Source organism: Salmo salar, chromosome 09, assembly GCF_965601325.2.
Source record: "Salmo salar chromosome 09, fSalSal1, whole genome shotgun sequence".
Taxonomy (NCBI): Eukaryota; Metazoa; Chordata; class Actinopteri; order Salmoniformes; family Salmonidae; genus Salmo; species Salmo salar.
The window spans coordinates 27,463,759-27,481,538 of record NC_138299.1 but is presented as its reverse complement, the minus strand read 5'-3'; the positions used below and the strand labels follow the sequence as shown (position 1 = coordinate 27,481,538).

Here is a 17,780-nt window from a genome sequence, read left to right as displayed (position 1 = left end):
CATGTACGTCTCTTGCAGCATGATTTTACCTTTGGTGATATTTTTCTCTCTGTAGGGCGAATCTCGGGGCTGGAGGATGAGGTTTGGCAGGTGAGACAGGCCCTTTCCAAGGCAGAGACCGAGAAGAGACAACTACAGGAGAAACTCACAGATCTGGAGAAGGTAAACATCCACACTGATTCATATCAATACCTATCATTTCTGTACTTTTATTACTTGTTTAATCGTCTTTCATATTCATTCCTGTAGGAGAAGAACAACAAGGAGATAGACATGACGTACAAGCTGAAGGTGTTGCAACAGGGGCTGGAGCAGGAGGAGGCATCACACAAAGCCACCAAGGCACGTCTCGCGGACAAGAGCAAGATTGAATCGATCGAAGGCGCCAAGTCTGAGGCCATGAAGGGTAAGACCATTCCTGAGTTCTCAGGTATGACAAAGGACAGGAATCAGTCTTCGGTAAAGAAACTAGACTCTGGTTAGCAGGGTCAAATCTAATGAAATAAATCACTCCTCTTGCTCTCTTCCCCCAGATATGGAGCAGAAGCTGCAAGAGGAGAGGGCATCCAAGCTGCGTGTGGAGAACAGGATGTTGGAGCTGGAGAAACACAGCAGCATGCTGGACTGTGACTACAAGCAGTCCCTGCAGAAACTTGACGAGCTTCGCAGGCACAAGGAGAGGCTCACCGAGGAGGTGAAGAACCTGACCCTGAAGATCGAGCAGGAGACCCAGAAGCGCAGTCTTACCCAGAACGACCTGAAGGCCCAGAACCAGCAGCTAAATGCCCTGAAGACCTCTGAGAAGCAGCTGAAACAGGAGGCCAACCACCTTCTGGAAATCAAACGCAGCCTGGAGAAACAGAACCAGGAGCTACGCAAGTCAGTCAACATTCTGACTTTCTTTTCTCTCCCTTTTTTAATGTTTTACTTTTTTAGCAAATAATAACGCAGACAGAAAATGGCATCACAATAAAACAAACTCAAAGGATTCATTTGTGTTTGTGACCACAGAGAAAGGCAGGACTCAGATGGCCAAATGAAGGAACTTCAGGACCAGCTAGAGGCTGAGCAGTATTTTTCGGTAAGTCCGCTGCAGCTATAACACTTAATGGTTGGTTTTTGACAGTGGAATCCTAACTTGAGAACTTGCACCCTTTGTATGCATTCTTGCACATTGGCAGTGTGAATTTGTGTTTTGAAGATGCTCATCTCTTTGTGTTGCCCAGACGCTGTATAAGACCCAGGTGCGGGAGTTGAAGGATGAATGCGAAGAGAAGAGCAAGCTCTACAAGGACATGCAGCAGTCACTTCAGGAGTTACAAGAGGAGAGGTGAGTACAAGGAAGTGGCGTGGCCCTACACTGTTTACTGACATTAGTCTACAACTCAAGTCCTGCTGAACTTAAACACCTGACCAGATATTCAGAAGAGGATGAGCTTCTCTAGGGTCTGGTTTAAGCCTTATTCCTCTTTACAGAGTTCTTGTAATGAATATCGTTATTGATTTATTTACACAAACGACACAAAAAAACAACACAACCAACACCCATGTTCAATTCACCATGATGTGACATATTTGACCCCCCCCAGGGACTCCCTGGCGGCGCAGCTGGAGATCACGCTGACCAAAGCAGACTCGGAGCAGCTGGCTCGCTCCATCGCTGAGGAGCAGTACTCAGACCTGGAGAAGGAGAAGATCATGAAGGAGTTGGAGCTCAAGGAGATGATGGCCCGACACAAGCAGGAGCTGGGCGAGAAGGACATCACCATCTGCTCGGTGAGTCGGCACTGGTCCGTGTTCTTCTGATCAGGGTTTGCACAAGGTACTTAAAGTACTTGAATTTGGCACTCTGAAATTCTTATACTGGAATATCTTGAGAGTCAGACATTTTCTCAAGTTAGTACTTGAAAAGTATTTGAATTAGAATGAGAGGAGAACGGAAAATGATCCACTATGTTAATATGAAAAATGTATTGGTCTTGCGAATTAATTTCCAGGCAGACCAGAAGTTTTATTTCCTCACGTGTTTCGCTCTCTGGTTGCCAGGTGAGATCGCTCATTCCACCCATACTGCCACTCAGCCAGGCAGGTACAGAAGTGACTGATTAGGCACCGCCAAACGTCACATCCATAGGTAAAATGCCAGGCAAATGTAGATTCAATGTTGCCTGGCAGGATATTGATGTTTATGAATGGGTTTTGCCAGACCAACCAGGGATTGTATTTATTTATGAAAGCGTTTATTTACCTTTTTTATTTTGTTAATTATCGTTTACCCACTTATTGCGTTTCCAGCGTTGATAAACGCTCAGAAGGCATCTTGATCCGAGTTCTAATTGCGTCCACTTCTGCAAACGAGTGGAATCAAGAATGATTCATGTATGCTCGTTATGTTGACCTGATCCCCCAGATTTGCCTTGTTAGCAGCGCATTCATTCACCACTTTCCAACGGGAAACTCGGCCCACGACATAGGCAGAGAGGTGAAACGAGCTACCTCAGCCCAGACCTACAGTGGCAAGTAGCAGAGACACCGCTGACACTAGGAATTATTTTAACATCCCTCGACTCCTGTTGTGTCAACAGACATCGCCCAAACAACCCCCCCCCCCGACTCTTGGAGAATGAGTGTACAACTGGTTGCTGATATGACAGTCAGATGTCTAGCTAGCAAGGTAGCTCAAGAGCTCTGGCTATTAGCCAGGTAGCTAGCTATAACTAGCTGGTTAGAAGCTAACGTTGAACGGAGCCTGACTCAGCAGGAGCAGTTGACTGAAATTAAGCTGGCTATAATCAAAAGATATGAGAACTTATAGTACCCTAACAAAATACCTTTCCTTTATAGAGAGTAGTGAGACAGACAGTGCTGAGTCAGGCTGCAATGAAGGAGGCAAAGGAGATGCACAGAGAGAGGAAGCATTGAAGCAAGCAGGGGGAGAGGTTAGTAGTACAGTGGTTGCCAAACTTGGGGTCTGGGACCCATATAGGGGTCCCCTAAAATGTAAATAGGGTCCCCTGAGAGAGTTTTAAATCAAACACATTAATAACTAGTTTCTCTTCAAATGGTTATAGAATACAACATTTTAGAGTAATCTAAGGTCCTTTTACACTGTCAGAATTCACTTTCATGCCATTATGTGTTGGGACAGCCTGTGGGACCTAAAATGTAGTGAAATACAGTATAAAGACAATTTAAATATGAAGTCAATTTAATATTATGTACACTGAACAAAAGAATAAACGCAACGTGCAACAATTTCAAAGATGTTACTCAGTTACAGTTCATATAAGGAAATCGACCAACATCATCGGTTAGTTTTTTTTCATGAGGTTGTGGAGATATACTGCCATCTGTTGGTGACTAAAAACAATTGCATAATAGAAACTATTACAAATTGATGGTCCTTGAAAAGAAATATTAGCGTTTGAAAAAGTACTTGAAAGTCCTTGAATTTGACTTGCCACTGTCTGTACGAACCCTGCCTGGTGTCCTGTTCCTGGAGGGCTGCAGTGGGATTGGGCTTTTGTCCCTGCTTAGTGGTTTAGAAAACACAGAATTCAACTGATTCAACTTATCAAGTTCTTGATGATTATTCAATCAGGCTTGCTTGTGTGCTACTGTAGTACTTGGCTGGGACTATAGCCAGGACCAGGAGTAAACAACAACAGAACTGAGCATTGTGACCAATAGATCTGTGAGTCTGACTGAGGTGACACTTGCTGGGCCGTGAGGATGCTTTCTGCAGAGAAATACTATTGTATTGGTCTCACTTTTTGTCTGCTCTTTCCTGCCCAGCTGGAGGAGGCCAACCGAACCCTCACCAGTGACGTGGCTAACCTAGCCAATGAGAAGGAGGAGCTCAACAACAAACTCAAGGAGACACTTGAAGGTGAGTTTCTGCCTCCAACCTGTGTGGGTGGGTGTGCATGTGGTTGGTTAGAAAGCGTAAACTATATTTCCATTCAACATCAGATAATGTTCTATTCTATTTGCCATGTGTTCAGAGCTGCAGATGTCCAAGGATGACGAACAGCAGATGAGCCAGATGAAGCTCACGTTTGAGAAGCAGCTCCAGTCAGAGAGAACACTGAAGACCCAGGTAAGGCAGATTTAATGTCATTTCTTCAAAGTTTTACAATGTTGCACAGCAAGGAAATCGTGTTGAAGACACTTGTCTTTATTGTCTATTGTTTTAATGTTCATCATGACTATTGATTTATCTTGTGTGCATCAGGCTGTGAACAAGCTGGCGGAGATCATGAACAGGAAGGAGGTACGTGCCGCAGGCAGTCGGCGCGGCAACGACACTGACGTACGCAGGAAGGAGAAGGAGAATAGGAAGCTGCAGCTGGAGCTGAGATCGGAGAAGGAGAAACTCAACTCTTCCATCATCAAGTACCAGAGAGAGATCAATGACATGCAGGCGGTCAGTCCAAGTGCAACACAACCTTATACTAACTGTCACACAACCATTACACAACCACCTGTATAGCACCATCATTAATTACCAGAGAGAGATCAATGACATGCAGGTGGTCTGTCACACCAAGAGAGATCAACTAAGTTAACAGGGGCCTCCAAAATATAGACATTTCATATGTATGTTTCCCCCTGTTTGTGTCAAATAGCAAATAGCGGATGAGAGTCAGGTACGTATTGAGCTGCAGATGGCCCTGGACAGTAAGGATAGTGACATAGAGCAGCTACGTAACCTCCTGAGCTCCACCAACGTTTCCTCCCTGGAATCAGCCAGTATCAACAGTGGACCAGACTTTGATGCGGACGACGCCTACACAGGTAAGGAGTACCCATTTTATACTGTATGTGTGTGCAAAACCCAATGTACAAGCAGTCCTGTTCACATAGCATTGTACCTCACATGTATGTTTAAATTGACTTTCGGTTATTTTCTTAACTCTAAGCCTAATTATAAACTGTCGTTCGAGCCCTGGATGCTGATTGGCTGAAAGCCGTGGTATGAGACAATATACCACGGGTATGACACAACTACTTGTTTACTGTTCTAATTACATTGGTAACCTGTTTATAATAACAGTAAGGTACCTCAGGGGTTTGTGGTTTATGGCCAATATACCACGGCTAAGGGCTGTATCCAGGCGGTCCGCGTTGCCTGGCTACCCAGACTCCTTGCTCCGGCCAAACGCTACGCCACGGATGGATCTGAGTACTTCCCCAACGATTTCTAGAATGCAAACACATTCGAACCGTTCTGATTGTTCCCAAAAACCAATGGGTTGGGCCAATGCCAGAACACACGTGGGTATGCAGTGTTTTGAAAATTCGTCATTTGCTTCGATTCTCTGATTGGTAAGAGATGATACAATCGCTGATGACTTTGTTTTGTACAACACCCCTTATTTTCTATTCACCACAAGCAACTTCAATGTTGACAGTCTGACTGCAGTATGTAGCAAACAGGCTGTGTTTAAATCATCTTTTTTCCACTAATTGGTCTTTTGACCAATCACATCAAATATTTTTCAGAGCTGATCTGATTGATCGAAAGACCAATTAGTGAAAACAATAATTGGGCTACCTTAGAGCACCTAACAGCCCATAGCCATGGTATATTAGCCATATACCACACCCCCTTGGGCCTTATTGCTTAATAAAGAACTAAGACCACTTGAGCTTCTGTCTTCAGTTTATTCACTCAATGATTTTTACACTTAACTTTTACAGTAATGTTTCTATACCTCTTGCATTTTCTATTGTCTTCGTTTATCCTTTCTTTCCTTTTTCCCCCCCATCTCTCTGGACAGTTTTAGTACTTGGAGTCTGGTTTGGCCTTCCTATCTGCTGTCTTCAGAGTCCTTCTGTAACCACCCTTTTTTAAGTACAAGAAAGATTGCACCTTTATTCTATTGAACATGGCCAAAAACAAATGGGGGGGGAAATGAGGTGACTTGCTCTCTCGTCCTGGAGTGCCAGCTATCTTTCCTATTGTCTTTGGCATGTGATTGTTTTTGACTTGTGTTGTCCAGTTGCCAGTATGTTTACAGGATCACTTTAATAGGCTACTAATGACTCAGATGATTTGCGTGATTGATACATTGATGGATTGATATTTTGTCCATTTATGAAGGAAAACTTCTTTGCAGCTGAAACAAACCATTTAACCTGCATGTTTTGCATTTGAGTCCATCCATAATGTTTGCAGAGTTGCTGTGGACATTTTCTGCATCTGCTGTTTACCAAATTTTTGTGGACTGAAATAGAAAAAGCTATGTTTCCTGGGAATATGTACAAACTGAAGTGTGTAGATCTATCAGAACATTGCCCTGCTGTTTTAATGTTTCCCCCTCTTTCACTCTCAGAAATGAGACTAGAGGGATGGCTCTCACTGCCGGTGAGGAACAACACCAAGAAGTTTGGATGGGAGAGAAAGGTGAAAATATTTTCAACCTGGCTTACTGATCAGACATTGTAGTTTTATATTGTTGATGTTCTACAGTTACAAATGTTTTCTTGTCTCTCTTTAGTATGTGGTTGTGAGCAGCAAGAAGATTCTGTTCTATAACAGCGAACAGGACAAAGAGCTATCCAACCCCTATATGGTGCTGGATATCGAGTGAGTAATGACTATCTACCTGCTCCTTTTATTTACATTTAAATGATCATGCTAATGCAGATAACTGTAGTCTTTTTTTTTCTTTTTTTTTTTTACCTTAACGTTTTGTTCTATTCCCTTTTCAGTAAACTCTTCCACGTGCGACCTGTCACTCAAACAGATGTTTACCGTGCTGACGCCAAAGAGATCCCTAGGATATTCCAGGTCCCTTGCTTCTTATGGCTCTTTGTTCATGCATTTATTTAACGATTCATGTGATGAGGCTAGTTTATACTGTTGATGGTAATGATTGGCGTTGACCATGATGACCTCTTCTCTCCTCAGATTCTGTACGCCAACGAGGGAGAGTGTAAGAAGGAGCCTGAGTTCCCAGTGGAGCTGGCAAGTGGAGAGAAGTCCAGCTACATCTGCCACAAGGGCCACGAGTTCATCCCTACGCTCTACCACTTCCCTACCAACTGTGAGGCGTGCACCAAGCCCCTGTGGCACATGTTTAAGCCTCCTCCTGCCCTGGAGTGCAGGCGCTGCCACATCAAGTGTCACAAGGACCACATGGACAAGAAGGAGGAGATCATCGCGCCCTGCAAAGGTAGGGGTGGGGCGTGAGGGTGGTGTCGTCGCTTATTGCAGAGCAGGTTTACATACAGTGCCTTCAGAAAGAATTCATACCCCTTGACTTATTCTACGTTTTGTTGTTAGCCTGAATTCAAAATTGTATTTTTTAATCTCACTCATCTACACACACTACCCCAATAATGACAAAGTGAAAACATGTTTTTATAATCATTTGCTAATTTATTGAAAATTAAATGCAGAAATATCTAATTTCCATAAGTATAACACACCCCTGAGTCAATACTTTGTAGAAGCATCTGGAGTTGGGGATTTTCTCCCATTTTTCCTTGCAAGCTCTTAAGTTTGCCGTTCCCCAGCTATCTTCAAATCTTTCCACAGATTTTCAATGGGATTCAAGTTTTGTCTCAAGGACTTTCACATTCTTGTTCTGAAGCCATTCCAGTGTTGCTTTGCCTGTATGCTTGGGGTCATTGTCCTGTTGGAACGGAAATCTTCCCAGTCTAAGGTTGTTTGCACTTATCAAGGATTTGCCTGTATTTGGCTCCATTTATTGTTCCCCATTGATCCTTACCTGTCTTCCTGCCGCTGAAAAGCATCCCCATAGCATGATGCTGCCACCACCATGCTTCAAGGTAGGGATGGTGTTAGACGGGTGATGAGCTGTGCCTGTTTTTCTCCAGACATAGCGCTTTGCATTTAGGCTAAAGAGTTTCATGTTTGTCTCATTAGATCACAGAATCTCTTATGGTCTCAGTCTTTCACATGCCTTTTTGCCAACTCCAACCATGCTGTCATGTGCCTTTTTTCTCATGACTGGCTTCTGTCTAGCCACTGTCCCATAAATCCCATATTGGTGAAGAGACTGTTGTCCTTCTGGCAGGATCTCTCATCTCAGCCAAGGAACTCTGTAGTTCTGTCACAGTGGTCATTGGGTTCTTGGCCAATGACCAAGGTCCTTCTTACCTAGTTCCTCAGTTTGGTCGGATGGCCAGCAATAGGCAGAGTTTGGGTAGTTCCATATTTTTTCATTTACCAATGATGGAGACCACTGTGCTCTTGGAAACTTTCAACACTCTACAAATAGATTTATACCCTTCCCAAGATTTGCGCTTTATCACAATTCTATCTCGGAGATCTACGGACAGTTCCTTGGACTTCATGATCTAGTTTCTGCTCTGACATGCACTGTCAACTGTAGGCCCTTATATAGACGGGTGTGTTTCTCTCCAAACAATTTAATTGGCCACAGGTGGACTCCATTCAAGTTGTAGTGACATCTCAAGGATGATCAAAGGAAATTGGATGCACCTGAGCTCAATTTGGAGCGTCATAGCAAAGGGTTTTGAATACTTATGTAAATGTGATTTCTGTATTTTATATAGAATAAATGTGCAAACATTTCTAATAACATGTTTTCACTTTGTCATTATGGGGTAGTGTGTGTGGAGATGGGTGAGAGAAATATTTAATTCAGGCTGCAACACAACAAACTGGAATAAGTCAAGGGGTATCAATACTTTCTGAAGGCACTGTATAATCATATAAAAATACATTGTCAGGGGCATATATAGGGATGGTTAGGGGGTTGAGGTGTACAGCGCTGTTTCGTAAGTTTGTTTGCACAGTTCTTTGTCTTAAACACAATATAAACCCTTTTTGTCCCCCTGCAGTGAACTATGATGTGTCCATGGCCAAGAACTTGCTGCTGCTGGCTGTGTCGCAGGAGGAGCAGCAGGAGTGGGTGGGACGACTGGTCAAGAAGATCCCAAAGAAGCCGCCGGCCCCCGAGCACTTTGCCCGCTCCTCACCCCGGGTCTCCATGAAGGTCCAGCCCAGCCAGTCCATGAGGCGGCCCAGCAGACAGCTGCCCCCCAGCAAGAACAGGTAAAGGGAAAGGCCAGACATAGACCGTAAAGCTTGGGCTCTGGTGGACGGAAAAGGGGTAACCTTACACCTTTTAAATACTTATATGTGAGAAGGATGTGACTAGTGCTCTGTGGTTAGGGGCCATGCTCAACACCACTTTCCTCTTTCAGATTGCTCAACTTTGGCCTACAGGACTGGCATTGGGAGTTAGATGATATCGATGATGATGATGCTTTTGATTTCTGATGAGCAGATAGGGTGAAAGCCTAGGTAAATCCCCAGAAAGGCATGTTGTGCAGTGAGTTTGGTTGTATTGGAATAGAACTTGGATATTCTCAGCTGGATATTGTTTATTCTTATATTTCTTTAATCTATTGCCTGGTGTTCTTGGACCATGCCCAAGAAGGGGTTTGTGTACCTGAATTTAAGAAATTAAATGTGCATGTGTTCTCTTGTCTTCATAGTTGAATATGTCAGGAAATATTAAACACTTTTAGGTTTCCAGGAACCCTACCACACTACTGGATCTGATTCCTATGATCAGACCCTTAAAACCCTTTCCTTTCTGGATATCCCATTTGTTATATCAGCCTCCTACTGAACCGTGTGACCTTTCACCTCAGTCCCCCTAGATCCGACGCCCCCAGGATGCAACGAGAAGACTCCAAAAGTGGCCATTGACATCATGACTTACCTCTTGTGTGTTTCAGATTGACTAGTCTTTTTAATGTAGAAGAGAGTGTTATAATATGATGGTTTGTATGTTTATTTACGATGACTTCTGACATTTTGCAATAAAACATGCAATCAAAAGATCCATTCTGCAAAGTTGTGTAACTATGGGTGGTTGTATGTGACAGCTGCATTCTATGTGGAGGGATGCATACTGTGATGCAGGCAATGTCGCTGAGCTGTGGGTTGGTTTTAGAGAAACTAATACTTTTCCCCTCTTTTCTCTTTCTCCAGTTAACCTTACTTGGGAATGTGGTGCTGGTTCGAGGTGGTGGGTGTTTCCTCCTAACACGCAATCAAAAGACTGATAACAAACAATGTTCCACTTGGCATTTCCTCCATGCACAACTTTGATTGCACTTCACTCTTCCAGAAGACTTCTATCTATTCCACTTCCGCCTTGTCTTTTTTGCCAGTCACTTCAACTGCTAGTCTCCTGAGAACAATGTGCCAACACAACTACTTGTCGTCTGTGTGCATACGAAGAGCAACTTCTCTCCAGGTTCCTTAAGGAGGGGGTGAGGCCAGGGGATGTCGAGGTCATGGGAAGGGCTTTGGACTTTGTATCCCGATTTTCACTCAACACAGAACAGCAGCCTCATTTAAGCTAAACGACATGTGAGAGCAGTGGGCTGAAGCACTTACCTTGACAACACTTAAGAAATCCACATTGGAAAAAGCAGAGATCAAGAGATGAGGTTTGAGGTGATCTGCCAACCTGAATGTTCGTGGCAAAGACAATTCTTTCAATAATACAGTTCACGATTACAAGCCATCGTAAGTATCTAGTGCAGAACACTACGCCCACAAGGAGAACTATACTGTAAACTGGTAGGTGGATAGAGCTGAAGTTCAGATGCTAACACTTACCTAATAGCACTTCACCCTGGCATTGCCTTAATGTACTTACACCATGCAGCATGACAATTTATAAGAAGGAGATGTTTAATGCACCAGCTGAATGCAACATTAATACCATAGCTTGACTCCTTCATTGTTTGGATGTACATCTGAGCAAACCAGAGATGAAGCACGAGTATTGTATGACTTAGAAATTATGCTGTTTATTTTCTATTCAAAATCTACTTGGAGGGCCCCCTGACCATCTTCAAAATCGTCTGTGTGCTGTTGCCTACATGTCTTTTCTTTTGGGAAGTCCACCCATAGTAAGATTTCTATTTTTCTCCATGGAAGAGGGGAACATCAAGTTTACTTATCTTTGTTTAAATAAAGATGGAAAAAGTCTCTACAAATGTATTCATTCACAAGCTGAAAGTATTGAACAGTAACATGTAATGGAAGCTTTTTGAATGTTTCTGATATTTTTGTAAAGAATTCCTCTTGGCACGTGGTGTGCATCTGGCTCATATTTCAGGTGGAGAGTGATGTGCTCTCCTTTATTCAAGCTTCTGAAAAGCATGTTTTATACATATAAATATTAATATACAATATTTTACATGACATACAGTGCACATTGTATTATTTATACTGCCTTATCCACTTTTGTATTTAAAGGCGCTTCATCCAGAATGCATGTTTGATATTGCTACAATAAAGAAACGTATGTGCCTTCTGGTTTAGGTCATTGAGGTGTATGCTGTCTTTTCTATACCAATAAGTTATGCATCACTATCCTGTGATATCTGCATATACCAGTCAAATAGTTCTATAGATATGCTGAAAGAACAATTATGCTTTCTGATATTCACTAATAACTGGAGGCTATTTCAAAGGTGATATGGTTTATTGATTAAAATCTTTAGAAAATAAATTGAAAGTTACAGCTGTGTTTAATGTTTCATCCTGAGAAACATCTGCATCTCAAAACAAAGGATTAACACATTTTTAAATCTTTTGCACTAACTTGACCTGTTGTCAAACTGAGAATACAGCCAAATGGAATGTCTGGCTTATAACCAGCATTAATGTTAAAGAATGGTACCAAACTTTAGAAAAGAAAGCCCTCCTTTTGATATCAAAAGGGTTGCCGCCTGTCCATTTGTCACCCACACAGTCCAGTTCTCAGCTTCATGTCTGGGTGAAATTAAACATTGAAAGAAGAGAGTGCAGACAAATTGTCCAGTTTTAGACATTGGGAGGTAAAAACTGTTTGTGACAGGAGACTTAATCCTGCTTCTTCTGTACTTCCCCAGCCCTTTTCCTGTAGTACAGGACTGAAGCTAGCACCCATGAATTCAGCAGTGCCATGACAATAAATCGCACCAGAACTGTGGACAGCGGAAGATAAAACAGATGTTAGAAACACATGCTGCTGCGCACTAATGTAATGAGTAATAACAGACATTTTCATTCTCCAGCCAACACCTGATAATTGCAGTGGCAGGACTGGCTTACCCTGCATGTCTCCAGTTGTCACACTGGTGGTGTAAATCCTTGCTGAAACAAGACAGTTAACATAAATCACATTATTCCATGACTATCTTCATTGCTGTGGTTACGAGATCACCTAGGCAGGCACTTGGTCATAGCTCCAATTTGCTGCTGTATCGCTCATGCTTATATCCTTACAGATCTGTAAGGGCTACGGCCTATGTGTGTGGTTTAGAACGGTTCACTCACCAAAACATGTGTAGGTAGCCATACCCCAGGAGAGGGCGCTAACCTGGCCTGAGTCCTTGGACTGCCACAGGCATTGGAGCTGGGCAAACTTACTGCCAGCACTGATGAATGTACACAGGCTCTGAGAGAGATGGAAAGGTAAGCAATTGATTAAGATAACTTGCATCAATGTCAAAAGTCCTTTCAATGTTATTTCATCATTGACTGGTGCTATATCTATATTTGGCTGTGGAAACAATTTCATCAATGTGACTCTAATAAGAGTCCTTTGCAAGCTGTTCTTCATAATACAATATGCTTTCTGGCATTGTGGACATTGACTGTCTGAATAACCTACTGCTCTTTTTCACATCTCTCCTCAGTCTTCTACTTACCATGGCCAAATCAATTATCCACTTCTGCACAGTGAGTAGTTGCCAGCCTCCCACAAACCTGATCAAGCCATGTCAAGGATCTGCTACCAATTTCCAAAATGTTAGCATTATGTAAATCAGGAGTGTGTGTGTGTGTTTTGTTTTGTTGCATGAGCAAGGAAGGATACACAACTGCATAGATCAGACTCTGCTTCAGGCTGCCATTGTAATGTAGAATCAAGAGCAGGAGGATGACATCTGGGACAAATAATGGCACACAACAGGATTAAAAGAACATGCTGTAACTCACTGTGTAACACACTTATACAGAGATCAGGTATGCAAGGCTTGTGCATTGTCACCCACTGTAGGTTTGGGGAACGAATACCCGGAGTTACAACCACTATAGATTATCTTCATTTTTTACCATTTGTGGTTAGCAACAACCCTGAAGGGATGCAAGATAAGTCGGCAGCTAACAATGTGGTTGGATTATTGTCTGGAGAGTATTGTTAACAGGGAAACAGGACTATTTCATTAAATGAATGAACAGGAAAGTTCACCTTTACCAAAGGGTAGAAAGATGTCCCACCTTGAGCAATGAGGATGGGGTACTCCAAGTAGGTTGGGGGTGGGTAGTCATAGTACATCTGGTAGGTGACAAACACAATGAACCTAAAACAAAGAAATGTGATATTAAGTTTATGGAAGATAAAGAATTATGTGTAGGAACAACAGGGAACACAAAGTGAACAAGCAAGCCGTGGATCTGCAAGGGAGCAACCTGGTGATGGAATATTCATACCTGACCCAACCATGCGCTGTATTTAAGGGCATTTTCATACGATAATGCCTCAGGATCCAAATTAGAGAATGTTCCTTAGAACAATAACAAAGTTAGGTGTGTATCGCGATATGGTGCAATGAGCTTCGAGCCAACAGGATATGAGAGAAGTGAAAGGATGATGTGTTGCTAAAAGGAGAGATTAGGGACTGCAACGTCAACAAACCATGTAAAGTAGCAGGGAGACGGTAAAATACCCATGCTGTAGGCCTACCACTCCTTCCTTGCCTGAGAGCCAGTGTAATTCTGGCAGAGTGTCAGGATCCAGTGAGCTGTGGAGGATGATAACTTATATTCTTCACATTTATATATTTACTGTCTCACAAAGATAGAGCTTCTCCATGTCCATTAGAACAAGCAAACACACTGATTTTTTTTATCACAAAATAGGCAGACTGCCATCTGGGTGGATGAGGTCAAATTCCCTGGGCCATCTTTAATCTGATGCTGAACCAAATCTGATAAATACTTGCCCTGAAACAAGGATATTTCAATTCAGAGCAACACTGCAACATGGTCTGTACAGTCATCATGATTTAATGTATGGTTTGATGTAATTTTTCTGAATGTCTATTTACTTTCATCTTACATGAGTCAACCACAGAACGCAGGAAGTGTATTGCATATCATGGGTTTACTCGATACAATGCAACTTCATTTATGCATGATGTTGTCGGCTACACTGTATCCGCAAGCGTTGCAATTATGTATTATCACATATAATTAGATTTCTAGTCTACAATTAAACCACCATGCAAACATTAATCAACAACAAATTACACATTAATAGAACCTAAAAAGGCAGATATTAGGACGGAGTATAATATAACTATGCACTGCTTTGTAAAACATACCCGGTTAGCTCCAGCAGAAGACTGTTGAGGCTGACACCCGTTGTCGATTTCGCGCGCATCAAAACAAATATTTGCGGAAACTTTAGCACCATGCACACAAACAGTGTGCTAAAGTTAGCGACATGTAGTACCTTGTCTGATTCCATGATTTCACAATTAGATGAAGATCTATCGACCTTTGGCTCATAGATCACTAACGACTACTAACTATCACAGGATCGAGGTGGCTTGCACGGAGTTTTGATTTCACTTCCGCACACATTACCCCACCCCTATGTTTTTTTTTTTTTTTTACCCCAAGTCCCATCCGTAGTAAAACAAATTTAGAAATTGAAAGTTATTATAATTACCGGTATCTATCATTTTAATTTATAGCAATATTGTAGACGGTGGCTTTAAATCGATATTTTGGAGAACATTTTTCCAATATTATGAACTTTGCGCAAAATGTTTACAAATATTTCAATAAGAATAGCCTCATTGTTTTCTAGTGTGAGGCAGAGAGGCTTGAAACGCCATTCACTCAGCATCGTTCAAACAGACAATTATAATTTAATTACACTCTTTCGAGAAAAAAAAACCGTTTATTTGTAGCCTAATGTAGGGGATTTATTCAATACATTTTAATTAGCCATTTTATTGTGTTACAGTGGATTTCAAAGTCTACTGTACACTCAGTGTTTTATTGTGTTTTCCATTGCCATGATTCTGGTATTGGAAATATGATCCTCATAGGATATTGTAGGCTACATACAGTAGTTTTAGTGGTGCAGTACATGTAATCTCAATTAAATTTGATGTGGAACATGTGATGGGCTTTAAGCCTTTTTATGGATGTCAGAGTGGGGAGTTGAACACAAGCACACATCAATCAAACCTCTAGGATGAATTCAAAAAGAGTGGGACATCATATAAACAGTGACAGCTTAATCTTCACCCATTTATTTTTTGGTCTGACAAATCAAAACTATTGTTACTAAGCCTTTGCAGAGAAAACCCATGTTCAAAACCACATCACTTTAGGAAGCTCACAGTAAGATCAGTGACATAGCTTTTTTTCTGTTTTGATTTTAAGATTATAAAACTGTCATAAATAATGCACTGTCCCAAATTGTGATGTAAATGTACATAATATGTACTGGTGCATCAAAATACATAAAGAAGTTGCCAATATTATGTTTATATTTAGTAATTGTCATTTTTTGTTGTCCCACTTTACCAACCTTAGCTAGCTAAAGTAGGACAGCATGGAGTAGATAAAGTGGGACAATTTTATAGGCTTTTCCAATGGAGGAAAGAGATCCAGTTTACATAAGGGACCCCCTGTACTTAGGTTAGTCAGGGCTCTGGTTCTTGTAGTACTATATCCTGTTAATTTTTTCTTGTAGTACTGTCATTAGTACTGTTATTTGAGTGAATTCAGAAAAAGTGGGACAGTTTTTGCATTTATGTCTTCTGTAACCTCTTCAGACAACTACATGTTAGCTAACACCTAACTCTAACCTTAACCCTCTAACCTAACTTCTAACCCTAACCTTAACCAACCCTAACACCTAGCCTACCTAACGTTAGCCACCTAGCTTACGATAGTGTTAGCCACCTAGCTAACGTTGATGTATAGTATTTACTTTTACATTTTACTTTTACTCAAGTATGACAATTTAGAGGCCTCCCTAGTGGTGCAGCGGTCTAAGGCAGTGCTTGAGGCATCACTATAGACCGGGGTTCAATCCCAGGCTGTGTCACAACCGGCCATGAGCGGGAGTCCCATAGGGCGACGCACAATTGGCCCAGTGTCGTCCGGGTTAGGGGCTGGTTTGGCTGGGGGGGGCTTTACAAGGCTCATCGCGCTCTAGCGACTCCTTGTGGTGGCCTGGGCGCCTGCAAGCTGACTCTGGTTGTCAGTTGAACGGTGTTTCCTCCGGCACATTGGTGCAGCTAGTTATGCGGGCTGGTGTTAATAAGCGCAGTTTGTCAGGTTATGTTTCGGAGGACGCATGACTCGACTTTTGCCTCTCCAGAGCACATTGGGGAGTTACAGCGATGAGACAAGATCATAATTGGATATAACAAAATAGGGGGTAAAAGACAAAAAAATTAAGTATGACAATTTTGTGATTTTCCACCCCTGTACTTAATTACATTTAAAACCAGATATTTTATTTACTTTTACTCAAGTAGTATTTTGCTGGGTGACTTTCACTTTTACTTGAGTAATTTTCTATTAAGGTATCTTTCCTTTTAATCAAGATGATACTTGAGTGATTTTTCCAACACTGCGAGTTGGCAAGGTAAGCATTCCACTGGGCAAAATCTGGTTGAATCATTGTTGTTTCCACGCCATTTCAACCAAGAAAAACTATGTGAGGACGTTGAATCAACATGGAGAACTGATTGAATTTGCAAAAAAGTCATCAACATAAGGGTATTTAGTCTTTTTTTTCACCCAACTTTTAACCTAAATCCATTGACATGGTGACACTTTTTGTTGAATTCACGTTAGTTGACAACTCAACCAAATGTAACTCAAAACTAGAAGTTGAGCTGATGTCTGTGCCCAGTAGGATTTGTCAAGACAAACCATAGCCTACTTTTGCTTTAAATTCGGAACACTCAGTCAAAAAACGAACTCTGTAATTAATCAATTCTGTGAACTTGCACCTAATTGCAACGTTATATTCCGACCTGGATAGGTGGCCTGACTGGTCTCACACCACGGAGATCACAGACACTGATTGATGAAATGCGTTTATGCATAATCTATTTGGCCATCCTGGCATAAACCCTGGCTGGGTCTCATTCCAAAATCAGCATTTGCCAGTCACTCCATGAATCTGACTACATTACCCATAATGCTCATTGACTGACTCATATGGACCAACATCACATGCGCACTAGCACTCAGTGCACACAGGCAGCAGCGCTAGCAGCAATTACATCATCACGTCATCCAAAAACATGTCAGACATTGGGTGAATATAAAATCTTAATATCTTCGGGTGTGTGATGGAGAAAAATCGGCCTCAGCGAGGATTATTTGAATAATTCAATTAATGTTTTGTGCATAAAAGTGTTGACTAAAGATTCTTATTTGGAATTTTCTAATCTGACTTCTCTATGTGGCCGTCTATGGAAATTGTCTTTCTGGGCCTGGCGTCAGTTAAAATGCAGTACTGAAGCAAAACTGTAGGAGCAATCCAAACCGTGCTTCCAGACCTGAACCCTGGCCCTTCGGGGGAATCCGAAACCACCTCCTTGCCCCTACCAACTAACTCAGAGGGCCCTACATTGTCACATGTTGCTAACACTCCTGACTTGAATTATGCAATTCATGTTCCACTTTTAAATAATAAAACGAGCATGAAATTCAAATTAACAAATCC

At 41.9% G+C, this 17,780-nt stretch overlaps 2 protein-coding genes across 3 annotated transcripts in view; one reads left to right on the top strand and one right to left on the bottom strand.

Annotated features, from left to right (window-relative positions):
- Nucleotides 1-11,351, top strand: part of LOC106611132 (rho-associated protein kinase 2) — a 58,356-nt gene extending 47,005 nt beyond the window's left edge. Inside the window, exons 16-31 of one of the 2 annotated variants that reach the window (XM_082955700.1) lie at nt 56-162; nt 250-406; nt 534-879; nt 1,012-1,081; nt 1,227-1,330; nt 1,590-1,776; nt 3,796-3,889; nt 4,005-4,099; nt 4,235-4,426; nt 4,629-4,797; nt 6,339-6,409; nt 6,504-6,592; nt 6,718-6,796; nt 6,917-7,181; nt 8,839-9,052; nt 10,001-11,351. In XM_082955700.1, coding sequence (XP_082811826.1) covers nt 56-162; nt 250-406; nt 534-879; nt 1,012-1,081; nt 1,227-1,330; nt 1,590-1,776; nt 3,796-3,889; nt 4,005-4,099; nt 4,235-4,426; nt 4,629-4,797; nt 6,339-6,409; nt 6,504-6,592; nt 6,718-6,796; nt 6,917-7,181; nt 8,839-9,052; nt 10,001-10,004 — 2,243 coding nt within the window. In that variant the 3' untranslated portion in view covers nt 10,005-11,351. Of the gene's footprint in view, nt 1-55; nt 163-249; nt 407-533; nt 880-1,011; nt 1,082-1,226; nt 1,331-1,589; nt 1,777-3,795; nt 3,890-4,004; nt 4,100-4,234; nt 4,427-4,628; nt 4,798-6,338; nt 6,410-6,503; nt 6,593-6,717; nt 6,797-6,916; nt 7,182-8,838; nt 9,053-9,657; nt 9,850-10,000 lie in introns of those variants that run through there. The other variant, XM_082955699.1, reaches the window with a different exon arrangement.
- Nucleotides 11,352-11,491: 140 nt separating this feature from the next.
- On the bottom strand, nt 11,492-14,664 carry slc66a3 (solute carrier family 66 member 3). The gene is made up of 7 exons (XM_014211023.3): nt 14,398-14,664; nt 13,292-13,374; nt 12,888-12,957; nt 12,721-12,778; nt 12,347-12,467; nt 12,122-12,163; nt 11,492-11,994 (listed from the first exon to the last, which is right to left on the bottom strand). Exons 1-7 carry the CDS (start codon nt 14,541-14,543, stop codon nt 11,891-11,893), a joined length of 624 nt encoding a protein of 207 aa, XP_014066498.2. The 5' UTR covers nt 14,544-14,664; the 3' UTR covers nt 11,492-11,890.
- Nucleotides 14,665-17,780: the final 3,116 nt, after the last annotated feature.